The sequence below is a fragment of the Ictidomys tridecemlineatus genome, assembly GCF_052094955.1.
Source record: "Ictidomys tridecemlineatus isolate mIctTri1 chromosome 1 unlocalized genomic scaffold, mIctTri1.hap1 SUPER_1_unloc_3, whole genome shotgun sequence".
Classification (NCBI taxonomy): Eukaryota; Metazoa; Chordata; class Mammalia; order Rodentia; family Sciuridae; genus Ictidomys; species Ictidomys tridecemlineatus.
This window is the reverse complement of record NW_027520944.1, coordinates 237124-255107: the sequence shown is the minus strand read 5'-3', so window position 1 is coordinate 255107 and position 17984 is coordinate 237124. Positions and strand designations below refer to the sequence as shown.

At 60.4% G+C, this 17984-nt stretch overlaps 1 protein-coding gene across 1 annotated transcript; it reads left to right on the top strand.

Moving 5' to 3' along the window:
- The first annotated feature begins 854 nt into the window (after positions 1-854).
- LOC144372198 (obscurin-like) lies at positions 855-14980 on the top strand. The gene is made up of 26 exons (XM_078035585.1): positions 855-1070; positions 2223-2322; positions 2649-2779; positions 3222-3334; positions 3576-3744; positions 3941-4022; positions 4107-4307; positions 4977-5037; positions 5356-5433; positions 5718-5890; positions 6094-6120; positions 6860-7012; positions 7108-7153; positions 7522-7599; positions 7873-9772; positions 10462-10536; positions 10755-10865; positions 10946-11113; positions 12013-12135; positions 12295-12465; positions 13020-13104; positions 13303-13542; positions 13741-13964; positions 14208-14283; positions 14502-14651; positions 14740-14980. The coding sequence occupies exons 3-26, from the start codon at positions 2689-2691 to the stop codon at positions 14894-14896; spliced, it is 4752 nt and encodes a 1583-aa protein (XP_077891711.1). The 5' UTR covers positions 855-1070; positions 2223-2322; positions 2649-2688; the 3' UTR covers positions 14897-14980.
- Positions 14981-17984: the final 3004 nt, after the last annotated feature.

Below are 17984 nucleotides of genomic sequence, written 5' to 3'. Positions count from 1 at the left end.
ACTCTGTGCTGAGCTCCAACCGTGAGGCTTCCCAGGGATCCACTGACTTCTTGGATGGGGAAGGGGAGGGTGGGTTCCCTGACCCCACAGAGGGCATCCTGGAGCTGCCTCTCCATTTTGGGTGCCCCTCCTGGGCAGGGGCTCAGGAGGGCTGGGGAAGGCTCTGGGAAGGGACCTTCTGGGGATGGGAGTGGTCAGCATCCTCAGGCTGCAGATGGTTGGCAGGTGGGAAGGGCAGGGGCCATGCCAGGCAGGGGCCTGGGGAGTCCTTCAGGGATAGGTGGAAGGGCCCAGGGAAGGGTAGCATGGCCTGGACTAGCTGTAAGTGGAGGGTGGACGGTTACTATGCAGATGGAGTTTGGTAAGGATAGGGCAGTGGGTCTGTCTCCAGGAGGGGGGCCAATGGCTCTGGCCACCTGGACACCAGCCCCATGATCCCTTGGACCTTGACATGGTATCAGGCTGCCCCCAGGTTTAGAGCTGGGGTTCAGAGTCAGCCTTGCAGGACAGCCAGCCTTGGGATGAAGTGTGTGCTGGGATTTGGGGCACATGAAGGGTGAAGGGTGAGTTCCCGGTCCCCTGGCCCAGGAGGAGGAGGAGTTCTCCATGGGGCACCTGGGTGAGGACAGGCCTGAGCTCCAGGGGAGGAAGTAGCTGTCCCCAGTGTGGGTTCTGGGGCTTCTCTCTTTGTGCCAAGCCTCCATTCCTCACAGCCTCCTGAGTGGGTGGGTGAGTGAAGCAGGTGGGAGGGGCCAGCTGGGGGTCAGCCCACTGGACTGTCTCTGACAGGGACTGGACTCTGGAGGCCCCTACCTGGGGTCAGGCCACACCAGACCCTGGGCCTTACCATCTGCTGCTAACCCACCTCTTCATAGGTGTTACCCAGGAGGGCTCCGCCCAGCCCTCCCTTGGAGCCGACCAGGAAGTCCCATCTGTGCTGCAGAGACTGCTGGGCCCTGAGGCTCCAGGCCCTTCTGCAGGGGACTTTGCCAACCCCACCCCTGGCCCCAGGGAACCACTGGCATTTCAGGAGGCTGGCCCCCAGGCCCCAGAAGCCTCGGGCACACCTGGTAAGCCCTGCAGGGAACTGGCTGCAAGGACCACATCCTGTGCTGACCCTGTCCTGGCCAAGGAATGTTCTCGGGCTCTGAATTTGCACATGGCCACCCCAGCGTTCTCAGCATGGTGTCAGTTAGGTGCAGGTCTGGCCCAGTGTCCCTCTCAGGACCAAGAGTAAGGCAGCTTTGTCTTGTCTGTCACCACCACCAGCTGTGACAGATTGGTGCCCACAGGGGATGGAAAGGCAAAGACTAGGGATGGCAGCTCTGTGGGAGGCTGCTGGATCAGAGTGGCCACAGAGTTCTGGTGTCCAGGAACGCGGTGATGGAGCAAACCCCTGGTGTTGCTTGGCCTGCCTTGGCACTGGTGTTCACTTTCCCTGCTGCTGCTTTGGGGAGCAAGCCGAGCCCCTTCCCATCCTGGGCTCCCTTTCCCTCCACTCATTCCCTGTGTCCTGCCTGAAGATGGAGGGGTTCCCCTAAGTTCAGCCTCCATCCAGCCCTGTCTTTGGAGGCCCAGCACATTGCCCCTCCCTGCCCACCCCAGTGCTGGCTCCAGCCTGAGATGCCTCAGTTCACCTGCAGCTAGCCTCAGGGCCCTGGAGAACCTCCCCAAGGGAACCACCGCCTGCTCTAAGTGACCACCTGGTCACCCTAAGCCCTACTTTTCTAGCCAGTCTGCTAGGCTATCGTCTTGTCCCTGGACACTGATAGAGTGGGCCTTGTCTGTGTGCTATGGCCACAATACAACTTGTAGTGCTGGGTGACGTCACCTGCAGTCTCTACTGCCCGTAGGAAGCTTCCAGAGCCTATGGCACCCATGGCGTGGGATATAGCCACTTTCCTGGGTCACCGACCTAGGCTGTCAGGATGTTCCCTGGATGGCAGCCTAGCTGCTGGGCAGGGACACTGAAGTGGGTGTCCCTGGTGGGGCAGGTGCCTGCAGAATGGACCCCAGCCAGCATGCACATGCTGAGCCATGGGCTGAACCTGGGCTTTGGGGACAGTCTCACCCATGGCCCCCAGGTCCCTGCAAGCAGTGGTCTTGCTGAGCATACACACACCCTGGCCTGGTGATGTGGGGGACAGTTGGGCAGTGCAGGGCCAAGGAGGGTCCCTTGAGCTCCAGCCCAGCTCTGTCTCACGAGGCTCCTCATCCCCCAGCAGCTGAGACCCCAGAGGTGCAACAGCCTCTCATCCGGGAAGTCCTGGAGCAGGAGACGGTGACTGGTTCTGGGGCCCAGGGACGGACCGTCCCCATCCGGTAACCTCCCCCAGTTAACTGAGTCATGAGATGGGGGCAGTCCTTCCAAGGACAGCTCATGGGTGGGCAGGTCCATCCACTCTGGCCGTGTGGTACACAGAGGTAATGGGGTGGTCCTGTGGCCTCCTGTGCACTCCTTGACTGCCCCAGGCCAAGCCAGTAGGCAGGGAAGAAGGCCAACCTTAGGGCAGGAGGTGCAGGAAGCCCCCACAGCAAGGACCAGGGTCTTCCATCTGCACACCTCATCCCCCCGCATGTGGGGAAAGCCTAGGACGCCATCTTGTCACCTGTAGCCAGCAGAAGCTCACCTAGCTCTGTGATTCCAGGGTGGAGGGTGCTGCCTGGCCAGCGGCAGGTGCCGGGCAGATGTTCTGGGATGTCCACAGCCATGTAATCACAGAGACCACACAAAGGACCTATGTGTACCAACCCATTGACACCAGTGCTACAAGTTCAAGTATGGGGGTCAGGGGTCAGGGCGTGCTGTGAGGGTGGCCCTGCAGTGCCTGGGTTGGGGGCAGTTGCTTGGAGGGTGGAGGTTCCCGCCTGCTTCAGCCCAGGTTCTCCACCCCTTCTCTTGTGCCACAATGGGGTGGGGGCTGGAGCTCTCCTCCAGGAGAGGCAGGCACTACAGATCCGGTGTCTGCTGCACCCAGTCCTGGAGAGAGCCACCACCCCCTAGCATGTTCTGCCTGCCTTGGCTTGACTGTTCTCGTGATTGCTGGGCCAGCTGAGGGCAAAGCAGGGAGACAGTGGTTGGATGGAAGGAAGAACTTCCCAGTTACCAGGGGGCCCTGTTGCCTGTTGCCCTGGGGTGTACTCAGAGCCTCACTGACCACATGTATGGGCTGTGCAGCCTGGGAATCCCTCCTCATGTTCCCCTTTCCACCTCTTCCCAGGGCCCCCAACCATGCAGGTGACCATTGAGGATGTGCAGGTCCAGGCGGGTGGTACGGCACAGTTTGAGGCTGTCATTGAGGGGCACCCACAGCCCACTGTGACATGGTACAAGGTAAGAGCTGGCCCAGGGAGGCAGGGTGGGGCGCTCAGAGGCCGGAGGCACCTGTGTGTGCATGTGTGTATGAAAACCACACCACACGATCCTAGCTGTGCAGCCCCTCCTGCAATCCCCAAGCCCATCATGGCTGGGCATGGGGCTGGACCTGGGGCCGACACACAGCAGGTGCCAGGGAAGGGCAGGTGGGCCTGATGCTGGGATGGGCTGATGGCATCCTGGCCTGCTGGTGTTTCAGGACGGTGTCCAACTGGAGGACAGTGCCCGGCTGAGCCAGCAGAAGGATGGCACCACTCACTGCCTGCTACTGAAGGATGTGGCCCAGCAAGATGCAGGCGTCTACACCTGTCTTGCACACAATGCTGCTGGCCAGGTGCTCTGCAAGGCGGAGCTGCTAGTCCATGGGGGTAAGCCGCAGAGCCTCCCAGGCCCAGGGCCACTCGGTCTCCACATGGCATCCCCAGTCCCCACAGGGACCCCAGCTCAAGGTTCCCATGGGCCATAGGGCCAGGCCCAGGGAACAGCCTGCCAGCTCCACAGTACTGGGGACGAGGGCCAGGGCAGTGCCTTTGCTGTCCTAACTACCTTCTGTGCTGACCACAGGAGACAGTGAGCCAGATTCAGAAGAGCAGAGCCATCGGAGGAAGCTGCACTCCTTCTATGAGGTCAAGGAGGAGATTGGCAGGTACACTCCAGCCCTTCTGGCCCCGGGGATGCCCAGGACCCGTGGCACAGCGTCACCATCCTGATCCCCCTCCCTCCTCCCCAGAGGCATGTTTGGCTTTGTGAAAAGGGTACAGCACAAAGGAAATAAGGTATTCTGTGCTGCCAAGTTCATCCCCCTGCGGAGCAGAACTCGGGCCCAGGCGTACCAGGAGCGAGATATCCTGGCCACGCTCAGCCACCCACTGGTCACTGGGCTGCTGGACCAGTTTGAGACCCGGAAGACCCTCATCCTCATTTTAGAACTGTATCCTTTCTTCTCCTGGCCCCTTGGGGTTTGAGGAGGGGTGCAGTGGCCACCAGGCTGGGGATTGGAGGAGCATATGCTCCCTGGGCCTGGCAGGTTGTGACGGCCTCAGCCCACCTTCCGGTGGCCAATGCTGTGTGACAAGCAGCCCTGTTCCTGCCGCTTGTGATGGTGTTGGTCAGGGGGTTCTTTCTCTCTGAGGGTTGTCCATGGGAGTCACCAGGCAGGGTCAGTGGCTGAGCTGCTCCTGAGGGTACGGATGTCCTCAGTGGAGATGGCCAGGGGTCTCCTCCCATGGGTGACCTCTCAGATGTCAGGAGAGGTGTGTCCTACACAGGTTACTCCAGGTCTTTGCCCACTGCCCATAGGTCCCTGACTGGGGTCTCAGTGTGGAGGGCCTTGTGGCTGGATCTGCTCCTGTGTTCTTGTCTCTCCCCTGAAGAGGGATTTGTGCAGACAGGCCAGGTGCCCCACCCTACCACTGCCCTGTGGCCTCAGTCCCCAGGCAGCCCCCCTCATCTGGGCTAGATGCTGTCTGGGGTTCCAGGGGCCCATGGCACCTCCCCTCAACCTGAGCACCAGTACCCCACCCTTGAGACCGCAGGAACCCTGTCCTGGCCACCTCCTGGTGGGTTCCAGCCTCAGCTGCTTTCCTTGACCAGGCCCCAGGTGCTCATCAGAGGAGCTGCTGGATCGCCTCTTCAAGAAGAGCGTGGTGACAAAAGCCGAGGTGACCCTGCACCTGCCTACCGCTGGCCTGAGCTGCATGCGGGTCCCAGCCCCACCCAGACACAGCTGCCCCAAATGTGGCCCAGGCCCCGCCTCTCTGGATCCCAGGCCCCGTGGCTACCCGGGCTCTGTGTCCAGCTGCACTGCCTGGCTTCCTGCACACCTTGCTTGTTTCTGGGGATTTCTCTGGCTTTGGCACTTAGGGCTCAGGGTGCCACCTACCCTGTGGGCTTGTCCCAGGTGCTAGACTGGGGCACTGAAGCAGGATGAGTCAAGGTGGAGGGCCGAGGCCCCTCCTTGAGCACAGTATTTGCCACAGGTCAAGGTCTACCTCCAGCAGCTGGTGGAGGGACTGCACTATCTGCATAGCCACGGGGTCCTCCACCTGGACATAAAGGTACTGTCCCTCGGGCCCCTCCAGAACCTGGGTGGGAGAGGGGAGCCCTGGGCCTGCAGGATAGGAAGGGACAGGTCTACCATGTCCAGTTTCCTTGACAGGGCTTGCTGTCCTGCAGGGACTGGATGCACTGCTAATTGGCAGCTCATCCGTGGGCTCTGCTCTGACAGTCTGACTGGTGCTTTCCATGCCCCACGTTGGCCTCATGGACCCTGAATGACTCCCTGTGGCCTGGAAACCCCAGGTGGCCCAACCCCCATAGACTCCCCAATACTTTCTGACAGCCCCCCAATATCCTTATGGTGCATCCTGCTCGCGAAGACATTAAAATCTGCGACTTTGGCTTTGCCCAAAAAATCATCCCTTCAGAGCCACAGTACAGCAAGTACGGCTCTCCAGAGTTCGTGTCCCCCGAGATCATTGAGCAGACCCCCGTAAGCGAGGCTTCTGACATCTGGTGAGTGGTCAGGCTGAGTCAGGACTGTGACCCTTCTGGGACCATGCTGGGGAGTCATCTGGAAGCCCAGCAGCCAGCCAAAGGGTCCTCTCTGAACCTCTGCCTCCTTCTGCACCCCTGGGATCCCCCATGCCTCCTCCCACATACCCCTTGCCTGTGGCCAGGCCTGGGGTGACTCACAGTGGGTGGTTTTCTTTCTGCAGGGCCATGGGGGTCATCTCTTACCTCAGGTGAGCACAGCCTGTTCTTGGCAGCTGCTTCTTCAAAGCCAACCCTTCTGCAGAATCCTGCTGGCCACACCCCAGACCAGAGACCCAAGAGCCCAGGGGCAGCTATCTTGGGAACAGGCGGTCAGCCAACCCTGATAAGAGGCTCCTGCCCACTGCTCCTCACAAACACCCTGTCATCACTAGGCAGAGCTGAGCTGACCCTGTAGGGTCTGTGGGATTTTTGTCCAGAGTCCAGTCGTAGTGGTCACTGCTGCCCTGAAGATGCTGGTGGTACAGACTGATCCTTGACCTCTGCAGACTAAGACCTGTCCCCACCTCAGACATAGACTGGTGCCTATCTAGGCTCCCTGGACTCCTGTCCCAGCTGAGCCTGGATCCCTAGCTCAGGCTGAGGCCAAGTACCCACCCCAGGTTGAACCAGCACCCAGCCTTGGCATACATCCCTGCTTCAAGCTAGCCTGGGTCTCCTTTGTAAGTTCAGCCCTGTACCCACCTCTGGCCATGAGAGCCTCAGGTTAAAGCAGGGCCCCCCATGCAGGCTGACGTTTCCTTGATCCCTGTCCCAGCCTGAGTGGGGACCCCAACCCTGGTCTGAGCCCAGATACCCTCTTAGGCTTTGCCTGGATTGGTGTTCCAAGCTGAGGCAGTATCTGGGGAACCTCAGATACTGCTGGGTGGGAGTGGTGCCAGAGTTCGTCCCCAGGGGCTTTGTTTGAGGGCAGGCTCTGTCTGTTTCCAGCCTGACCTGCTCCTCCCCATTTGCGGGAGAGAGTGACCGTGCCACCCTGCTGAATGTGCTGGAGGGGCGGGTGTCCTGGAGCAGCCCCATGGCTGCCCACCTCAGTGAGGACGCCAAGAACTTCCTCAAGGCCACGCTGCAGAGGGCCCCAGGGTGAGTGCATGCCTCTCTTACCTGCCCAGGGTGCAGCCAGCCCTGCCCAGGGCCAGCTGACTGCTTGGCTGACCTGGTCTCCCCTCTCCCTCCAGGGCCAGGCCCAGTGCCTCCCAGTGCCTCACCCACCCCTGGTTCCTGGTGAGTAGGCCCAGCCTGGCTCAAACCCCAGGCCTGCAGGGAGGGACATCCAACCCAAGGGGGACGAGGGCCTGCCTGTATCAGCACATATGGTGGTGGCACCCAGGCCCCTGTGCCCCAGTTCAGAGGACACTTGTCCCTTCAGACAGGCTTGGGATCCTGAGACCCTCACAGGGGGTCAGGGCCTCCCCTACGACCTCTGGCCTTTGCCTTGCTCTGTCTGGGCAAAGTAAGAGGATGAGCCCATGAGACCCCCAGGGCTGAGGGCAAGTCCACCTCCCCCTGCCCAACTGGGCCTCCATCCCAGGAGGGGCCCCCATCAGGGCGCTGGGGTCTCTCCTCAATGTGGCTACTCCCTCACACCCCAGAAATCCATGCCTGCGGAGGAGGCCCACTTCATAAACACCAAGCAGCTCAAGTTCCTCCTGGCCAGGAGCCGCTGGCAGGTGAGCTGTCCCCTGAAAAGGGGATGAGGGCAGGGTCAGAAACGCAAGTCCAAGCCCACCTAGCACACTCCCAGGCCTGGCACCTCATCGGATCTCAGCCATGAGTGTGCCAGCCGCAGAGGGATACCCAGTGGCCAGGCAGAAGCCAAGAGCCCTGGTGCAGAGGTTCCCACTGCTCTGGGTCCCCACCGCTTTGCCCCACTGGGAACGTGGAGGGAGAAGGCCTGCTCGGTGCCGTGGCCCCACCCAGCGACTGCTCTGTGCCGTCCCCAGCGCTCCCTGATGAGCTACAAGTCCATCCTGGTGATGCGCTCCATCCCAGAGCTGCTGCGGGGCCCACCCGACAGCCCCTCCCTGGGAGTGGCCAGGCACCTGCGCGCAGAAGCCAGCTGCTCCTCCAGCTCCTCCTCCTCGGACAATGAGCTCACCCCGTTTGCCAGGGCCAAGTCGCTGCCATCCTCACCGGTGACCCATTCCCCGCTGCTGCACCCACGGGGCTTCCTGTGGCCCTCAGCCAGCCTGCCAGAGGAGGCGGAGGCCCCACCAGCCTCACAGCAAGGCACAGGGCCCCTGGCAGCCCCCGGCTGCGTCCCCCGGCACAGTGTCATCAGCAGCCTGTTCTACCAGCAGGCAGGCGAGGGCCCTGAGCGAGGCGCCCTGGCCCCTGGTGGCCGCCGACACTCGGCCCGGAGGCGGCACCTGCTCAAGGGCGGGTACTTCGCCAGGGCCCTGCCTGGTCTGCGTGAGCCTCTGATGGAGCATCGTGTGCTGGAGGAGGAGGCCGCCAGGGAGGAGCAGGCCGCGCTGATAACCAAGACACCCTCCTTTGAGACGGCCCTGAGCCTGCCCAGCGCCAGTGTCCTTGAGGCCCCCGGCCGTAGCCACTCCCTGGACCAAGACCCTCCAAGTGCCATCAGCCCCTTGAGTGAGGCCTGCAGTGAAGGACAGTGCCCTCCCACAGCCTCCACAGGGGAGGCTGGTGGGAGAGACCAGAAGCCCCTGAAAAGGCCCAGTCTGTCTCCATCACCTGCTAGAGACTCAGGGCCTGCTCAGCAAGCGGGGTCGTCCAGGCTGGGGCAGGAGGCTCCTTCTTGTCACCCTGAGCAGGGTTCTGCCCCCCAAAAGGGCTGTGGCCCACCGTCACCACAAACTCATGGCTGTTTGCCTCCAGGGTCTGTCAAGGAGATACTTCTGGAGCCCCCCTGCCCAGCCCAAACAAGCCCCCTGCCAGGCTCTGAGAAGGAGCCTGGCAGCATCTCTCGACCTGGGGGGCCTTGGACCAGCTCCTCCAGCTCCCTGGAACCAACCTGCCCCACAGGCATGGAGTCCAGCCCTTCCCTGGACACTGGCAGCCTGTCTCAGGAGGCTGAGCATTCCCCTGACCCAACACCCCCCTTACCAAGGCCTCAGGAGCAGGCCACCACCCGGAAGTTCTCCCTGGGGTACCGTGGGGGCTATGCGGGGGTGGCGGGCTACGGTACCTTTGCCTTTGGTGGGGATGCAGGGGGCATGCTAGGACAGGGTCCCTTGTGGGCCAGGATGGCCTGGGCCGTATCCCAGTCCTCCGAGGAGCAGGACGAGGCTGCAATGGGAAGCCCTCAACCCCAGGCCGACTTGGGGCCAGTGCCTGAGACCAGAGGGGCTACCCTGAGTGCTTCCCCAGAGCTGACCTCGTGGGAGCAAGATGGGCAGGTGTCCCTGGTGCAGATCCGGGACCTGTCAGGGGATACAGAGGCTGCTGACACTGTGTCCTTAGACATTTCAGAGGTGGATCCCGCCTACCTCAACCTCTCTGACCTGTATGACATCAAGTATCTCCCATTCGAGTTCATGATCTTCAGGAGGGTCCCCAAGCCCTGGGAGCAGCCAGAGCCGCCCTCTCCTGAGGCTGAGGCTGGGGAGGAGCTGGCAGAGTTCCCTGAGGCTGCGTGGCCCTGGCCAGGGGAGCTGGGCCTTCGAGCTGGCCTGGAGATCACAGAGGAGCCGGAGGACCTGGAGGCACTGCTGGGGGAGGCTGCGGCCAGCAGAAAGCGCAAGTGGTCCCCCTCCCGTGGCCTATTCCAGTTCCCTGGGAAGTGTCTGCCACTGGAAGAACCCCTGGAACTTGGGCTGCGCCAGAGGGTGAAGGCTTCCATGGCTCACATCTCCCGGATCCTGAAGGGCAGGCCGGAAGGTGACCTCCTCCTCGTCCTATCCCCTGGCACATCCCTGCCCCTTAGGATCACTCACCCTTTCGTGCTCAGGGTCCTGCTGGGCCCCCCCTTGGGTGCTGTTGCCCCTACCTCCCAACTGCACCCACGGCTCTACCTGAGTCCTGGGGGGCACCTCTGCTGACCTGAACCTGCCTTACTGGGCATGTGAGGCCATCCTGGAGACAGCTGCAGGGAGGGCACCTGGGGAGACGGCAGCCAGGATCCCAGGCCTCCCCCACTGTAGACCCTCTGACCCAGGAGTCTTACGGCCCCACCCTCAGTGACCTCAGACCTTATGAGCCCAGTCCTGTGGCCCCAGATCCTCCTGACTCCAGGTCTCTCCTGATCTCAGAGCAACTCTACCCTAGGCACAGCTGACCCCAGCTTCCCTGACCCCTGAGCTGCCTGGAAGTCCCAACTCCAGAGCAGCCTCTGTGACCCCCACCCTCCTGACCCCAGCCTGACCCTGGCCCCAAGCAACCCCCTCCTGCACTGTAGGCCTTAGAGCCCCCAACAGCCCACTGCTGAGGGAGGTGGGACGCAGGTCCAGCTTGTCTTCACCACCCCAGTCCCTGAGACCTGGGCCTGCCGGGAGGACAGGCAGTGTGAGGAAGCTGGTGCTGCCCAAGGACAGACCTCCCTACTGAGACCCTTCCCCCTCCTCCTGCAGGCCTGGAGGAGCCCCCCAGGAAGAAGGCAGGCCTGGTTTCCTTACGGCTGTCAGTTCTGAAGGGCAGGGACCAAGGTGAGCAGGCCCCACTGTCTCAGGGTCCTTTCCCAACCGCCATGGTGCCTACACCAGAGTGGCAAGCCCGCACCCACCTATGGGGCTTAAGCCCAGAGGCAGGCTGGGCATGGGGGCTGAGCAATCTTGGAGGGCTTCCAGGAGGAGGCAGTGCTGCGTCCTGCCCACACTTTCTGGCCTGGACTTCCCTCTGAAGGCTCTTCCTGCCTCCTCCTTAGCACCAACCTTCCTGAGGGAGCTCTCAGATGAGACCGTGGTCCTGGGTCAGTCGGTGACACTGGCTTGTCAAGTGTTAGCCCAGCCAGCTGCCCAGGCCACTTGGAGTAAAGGTAAGGGGTTGGGATACAAGCAGGGCAGCAGGGGCCCTCACTGTCTAGGGGAAACTCAGACCGGCTCTGTGCTGTCACAGATGGGGCCCTCCTGGAGAGCAACGGCCACCTCCTCATCTCTTCCACCCTGAAGAACTTCCAGCTGCTGACCATCCTGGTGGTGACTGCTGAGGACCTGGGCATGTATACCTGCAGTGTGAGCAACCCTCTGGGCATAGCAACCACCACAGGCATACTCCGGAAGGCAGGTGGGTGCGCTCTGCTAGAGGTCCCTGCCAGGCCAGGGAGGCTGGGCTGGGGGTGCTGAGCCTCGTTGCGTGAGCTGGACTTGGCCACTCCCTCAGCTGTGGGGCTGTGGAATTTGGGGTTCAGGACGTGACCACAGGTGCATCCGAGTTACCGAGCAGTCCAGTCCTGATGGGCCGGGCATTGCATGTGGCTGCTGTGGGTGCCTTCTGGACTGTCCAGGGTCTTCAGGGGTTGGCAGGAGGCAGGAGACTGACAGGAGACAGATGGAAGGCAGGGGTGGGGGAGCAGCGTGCCCAAGAAGGAGGAGAGCTGTGTGGCAGTGTTCCAGCCTGCTGTGCACCCTGCTGCCAGGAGCTGGCCCAAGGCCTCTGCTGGCCAGGGGCGGAGCTCCCTGTGGAGGGTGCCACCCTGCCCTCCAGTGGTGCAGGAGGGAGGAGCCCCATCCTGTTTGTGTCTTCATCAGAGTCGAGTCAGGAGCTGAGTATGCAGTGCCTGGGGTGTGTGGGCAGCTGAGACGGCTGCTGGCCCAGTCTGGAACTTGCAGACTGACCTCAGGCCCTGTACTGGGGCGTTCAGCCAAAGCTTAGAAACCAGAGCAAGGCCCCCCGACCAGAGCCTGGGCCACTCCACCGAGGCCTGAACATACGCTGGCGAAGGGCTGGCCAGGAGGGATCCTGGTGGGGAGGGCTGGGCAGACATCTGACTATCCACTAGGGAAGGAGGCACGCCCCTCCTCCCATTGCTTCCTAGGACCTCACCCACCCCAAACAAATGGCACTGGAGAGGGTGGGCTTAGGAGCCTAACGTTTGCCGAAAGTAAGGGAGGGTGAGGCAGGGCCAGCTAGAAATCATCCCTGGGGGTCAGATGCTGACCCACACCACGGGTGGCCTCTTGCAGAGTGCCCCTCATCTTCCCCACGCCCGGACATCGGGGAGGTTTACACAGACAGGGTGCTGCTGGTCTGGAAGCCCGTGGAGTCCTATGGCCCTGTGACATACATCGTACAGTGCTGCATAGAAGGTACTGCGCGGCCCCTTTGCCCTCTCTCCTTGGGGCCCCTGAGGCTCAGGTCATGCCCCCAGGGTCAGCATGGAGGGCCCTTGCCCACAGCCTGCTCTGTGTCTGGGGAAGGTCTTTCCTCCTTCCTCCCTAACTGCCTCTTACTCCATCTGTGACCAGGTGGTATCTGGACCACCCTGGCCTCTGACATCTTCGACTGCTGCTACCTCACCAACAAGCTGTCCAGGGGCGGCTTGTATACCTTCCGGACAGCATGCATCAGCAAGGCAGGAATGGGCCCCTACAGCAGCCCCTCGGAGCAGGTCCTCCTGGGAGGGCCCTGCCACCTGGGTGAGCCACTCCTGGGCAGCCAGTGGATGGGGTGGCTGGCAGATCAGAACAGGCACCCTCCTGCCTGCGGACCCTGTGGTGGCCACTGCCTTCGAGAGAGTGCTCCTGCACTCAGCCAGCATTCAAAGCCTGCACATTCTGGGGCCCTCATCCTTCAGCTCCCTTCACTCACCCATACCCTCTGGTGCCACCCCAAGAGTTGGCAGTGACTTCCTGGGTGCTGAGTCTGGGTTGGGTGGAAGAGTGGCTTGATGGATCAATAGTGTCTGTTGTGGGCCTGGGAAAGGGTGGTGTGATGCCATGGTGATCCTTGGTCCATCCTGGAAAGCGCCCTGCAGCTCAGGATGCGTATCCCCAAACACACTTATGATGAGGGCTTTGTTGTGTCCTGAATCCAAGTTCCCTTCTCCCCTGCAAAATGACCTGAGGGAGCAGAGGCCAGAGCGGGCACTCAGGCAGGGCCACTGTCTGGTGTCTGAGGAGGAGTGAGGGAAGAAGAGGGGAGAACCTGCGTTGGGATCCTCCTGAACCTGTCACCTGCCCCTCCCTAACAGCCTCTGAGGAGGAGAGTGGCCAGGGGCGGCCAGCCCCGCCTCTCCCCAGCACCAGGAACTTCGCCTTCCAGATGCAGATCCGGAGGTGCAGGGGCCTCTGGGGACAGCGGGTAGTGGGATGGTGCCTCAAGCTGCCCTGCTGGCTCTTCGTGCTCCCACCCCCACATTCCCATGCTCAGCTCAGAGCCTCTTCCCTGTGTCTGGCTGCTGCCTCTGCTGAGCTTGGTCTCTGCTGCTCTGAGTGCATGGGGGCCACTCAGGTCCTGCTGTGTCTCTCTCCCAGGGGCCGCTTCAGCGTGGTCCAGCAGTGCAAGGAAAAGGCCAGCGGGCAGGCCCTGGCGGCCAAGATCGTTCCCTACAGGCCTGAGGACAGGGCAGCCGTGCTTCGGGAATACGAGGCGCTCAAGAGGCTGCGCCACCGGCACCTGGCCCAGCTGCATGCTGCCTACCTCAGCCCCCGGCACCTGGTGCTCATCCTGGAGCTGTGCTCAGGGCCCGAGCTGCTCCCATGCCTGGCCGAGAGGTGGGGGCAGAGGGCTGGGTGGAGGGATGGGTGGACAGGCAGATGACGCAGGGTTCTGGGAGGGAACGCCAGGCCTGCCACCCTCCTCCGCATGCCTGACCCCGAGCTGTGTCAGAACTGGGTGCCTTTCCCAGTCCACTGCTCCTTCCCTGTGCACATGCCCCCTCGGGGCCTGTCCTGAGCCACCTCTGCCCCCAGGACCTCCTACTCAGAATCTGAGGTGAAGGACTACCTCTGGCAGATGCTAAGTGCCACCCAGTACCTGCACGCCCAGCATATCCTGCACCTGGACCTAAGGTCTGAAAACATGATGGTCACCGAGTACAACCTGCTCAAGATTGTGGACCTGGGCAATGCCCAGAGCCTCACGCAGGAGAAGGTGCTGCCCTCTGACAACTTTAAGGACTACCTGGAGACCATGGGTGTGTGTGTGGCCACTGTGAGGGGGCAGGCATGGGCTCCTGACCTGTTGGGGTGGGGCAGGAGGAAGCCCTCTCCCTACCCGCTCTACTCTCCCCTCCCCTCAACTCCACTGCAACCCTCCAGCCTCACACCTGGGCCCACCCACCTGGGCCCACCCACCTGGGCCCATCTGTAGTGCCCACCTACTGACCTCTTCACCTGTGCCCCTCCCTCTATGCCCACCCACCCATGCCCCTCTGCAGCTCCGGAGCTCCTGGAAGGCCACGGGGCTGTTCCTCAGACAGACATCTGGGCCATTGGTGTGACAGCCTTCATCATGTGAGCCCTTCTTGTGTCTGGGGAGAGAGGTGCTAGATGGGTAGGGCAGGGCTCCATCTGTCTGAGGGTGCTCTCAGAGCCTCCATGAATCTCCACTGAGCCATCCAAATATGACCTCAGAGTCCCTGCACCCCATCATCCTTCACGGGTGACCTTGGAGTCCCTGCACCAAATCATCAAGGGTAATGGAGAGCTCCCTGCGCTTCCTGTCCTCTCAGGCTGAGCGCCCAATACCCCATAAGCAGCGAGGGGACACGCGACCTGCAGAAGGGCCTGCGCAGAGGACTCATCAGGCTGAGCCGCTGCTACGCGGGGCTGTCAGGTGGCGCTGTGGCCTTTCTGCGCAGTGCACTGTGCGCCCAACCCTGGTACAAAGCGCCCTACCTCGCCACGCCAGGCCCCGTCCCGCTCTCCCGCTGCTCTCTGGCCAGCTCACCGACCCTCCTTCCTCCCCAGGGGCCGGCCATGCGCCTCCAGCTGCCTGCAGTGTCCCTGGTTGACCGAGGAGGGACCCGCTGCCTCCTGGCCAGCGCCAGTGACCTTCCCCACGGCCCGGCTGCGCGCCTTCCTGCGCGAGCGCGAGAAGCGGCACAACCTGGCCCAGGTGCGCTGAGTGCCAGCCCTGCAGAAGCGCGTGTGGGGAGTCGCTCGCTGGGCCACGCAACGCACAGACGTACCAATAAAAGTGCGAATCCGACTGAAGTGTCTTCTGCCTTACTCAGGGTATTCTGCGGCTCAGGGTATTCCGCCCCCCCATCCCGGGTGGCTGGGCACCCCGATGGAAGGCGGGCTTGGGAACAGTTCCCTGGGAAGCCGGGCACTCTCAACCCTGTTGAGGTTGTGTGCACAGCCCTCACTTGTGTGCGCCTTAGTTCTGCTTCATCACAGGACCCCACACCCTGGCCAATCGCCTTCCCCCATGCATGCAGTTCCGCCCATTGGACAGTGCATCAATGGCAGTTCTTGAACAAAACCGCGCAGAGGCAGAGGGGAGTTGCTCGCCACAGCAGTCGGTGGGGTTTTCAACCCGCATGTGACGATTGCTGGCTCTCAGCCATAGTGAAAAGTAGATTGGCATTCCAAAAGATGGACAGTTACTACAACAAAATACCTGAGATAAAATGTATTTGGCTCACGTGTTAGAGAATCCAGGCCATGATGGATTGGCCAGTGGTGAAGCAGCACATCACAGTGGAGAAAAACCATTGAGGTCATCAGCCAGGAAGCAAAGAAGAAGAGGAGGGAGCAGAGGACCTACTATCCCCCCAGAGGGCACACTCCAATGACCTAATGCCCTCCCACCAGCCCAAAGTCTCCATCGCCTCCCAAGAGCAGCACCTAGAACCAAGTCTCCAATATACGCGATTCTTTGGCATGTCCAACACCCTGCTCCAGCAGGAGCGCAGTGGAGTCATCCCAGAACTGGCCTGGGGTCCTTCTCTCCCATGTAAACCCCTCTCTCATGCCAGCCTTGAGGTCCCTCTGAGAACCAGGCCACCTCCCACTTCTGTCTCAGCACAGTTGAAGCACACCAGCCCAAAACAGCCACTGCTGATCGGCTGTGTGGCCACCCCTGGGTGGGGTGTGGGGAGGCACCATCACAACTGCCCGCCCTCTGACAGTAGCCAAGCAAACACATACCTGCCTCCTCAATTGCTCTTTGGGATGACCCAGATGAGCCCCAGTCCCTTGGTTCTTTCCACGCCTGCTTCCTGAGCATGCTGTGGTTGCTGGAGTGGAGAAGGGCAATCTTCACTGCAACCAAGGATAACCCGCAGCTGTGTTCCTGGGGGCACTGGGCTGGAAGGCATGGACAGCCTCTTGGTCTCAGACAATCCCAGGGACCCAGTGACTGCCCAGTGCCATGAGTCCAACCTGCCTCCACCTCCCTATCTCCAGGTCACTGTGCTGGAATACTGCCACCCATCCAATCTTACTGAAGCCAGGACACTTGACCTAAAACCTGAACATCTCAAAAACCAAGCTGATGGGTCCCCACTCCTGCCCTACTTCCCTCCTGCTTTGCATTTCTGCCAGCGTCAATGCATGGACACTGAGTCTGTCTTCCATCACTGTACCCAAGGCTGGGAAATATGTAAGGAAAAGAGGTTTCTCATCATCCTTCATGAGTGACCTTGGAGTCCCTGCACCAAATCAGGGACTTGCCTATGCTCAGGGTCCCTGGCCACATCAGATCATACTGGATGTGACCCCATGGACTCGCCTAGGCTTGGGGTCCCTGGCCACATCAGGTCACAGTAAACAGTGTTGACTAAAGAAGACTTTAAGATGACCTCTATTGAAGCACCAAGGCCAGACGATTCACAGGGGAAGCTCTAAGGGAAAGTGAATCAGGTACTTGTGGTAGTTTTGATTTTGGTAAAATCACAATCTGCTGTCCTGGCCGCTGTTGTTATTATCATTAGTTTTCATCTTAGCCATCCCTGAGTGCACATTTGGGTATTGTAAATTACATTCAGAAATTCTATTCTGAGTCAAAAGCACAAAGCAGATTAAGAGGAAAGAAAGAACCTGCCGGAACTAGAGCAGCCCCGGGCAGGGAGAATGCGGGCAGTGGGAATGCCTGTGTGTCCACCAAGTCACTGTATGAAATACACGAGGTTGGAGTCTCAGAGGCAGGTCAGGTCTGCATGTCCCTCCCATGGAACTCTCCAGTAAGGACAAATACAACACAATCTGGGACACATGCACTAAAATGGCAATAGGGATTAGCCACTGAAGTCAGCACCTACCCTACACAGCACTCGTGGTTTAGGTTGACCCAGAGCAAAGAGCACGTGGCCAGAAGCCCTCCCACAGCATCCCCCCCAGTGACACATGGTCCAGGTGTCAGATTTGGCTGGCTCTGAGAGGGAAGTATGAGGTGACCAGATGTCCTGGGGACGAGACTCATGTCTGGGTTTGCAATGTATCTGCACCCTGTGACCTCACACCCGTGCGGGCAGACAGTGGCCTGGGCAGTGTTGTCAGCACCTGCATTCTGCCTGTGTCCCCCGATCAGGCAGGAGCAGGTGCCCAATTGCAATGCCTCCCTACTTAGTGTCTAGGAAAGAGAGTGAAAGTAAAAGGTGAAATTGACACATCCACACCATATCAGGGGATTTTACCACATTGATCAGGTAGAGAAAAAAATGAATGGATTTGTACAAGTATTGCAAAAAATTATTGGAAATACTTGTGTGATAGACAGATAGGTAAGACTGTGAGACCAGAAGAGGTTTGTGCTACATGCAGAACCCCAGAGGGGTCACAATCCTCCCTCGCTGAGGCAGTGCAGGCCATATGTTCTGGCCACTGTGGAATGATGTCAGTGACTATCGGTAAAAGAATGACCAGCAAGCAGGGCTAGCCGTTTGGAAGTTCTAGAGAACAATCTAAATGATACCTGTGTCGAATGGAAAAACAAACTAAAAATCCACTTTAAAGAGTATCTCACGGAGGAAGCAGGAGTCTGGCAGCCAAGTTCTCTCCCAGCTCTAGGAGTTCTTGGGTCAGTGTCAGGAGAAACCTCAGATTCTAGGCATATGCAGTTTTCTGCACTGAACTAGTAATGAGATTAGCACAAAGCATAGAGCATCAAAGACAACTCAAGGTTTGAAATGTCACCATGCAGCACATTTTCACCACATGGTCCTTAGATACAAAGATACTGAGAACACAGACCCTCAGTTTCTCCTGAG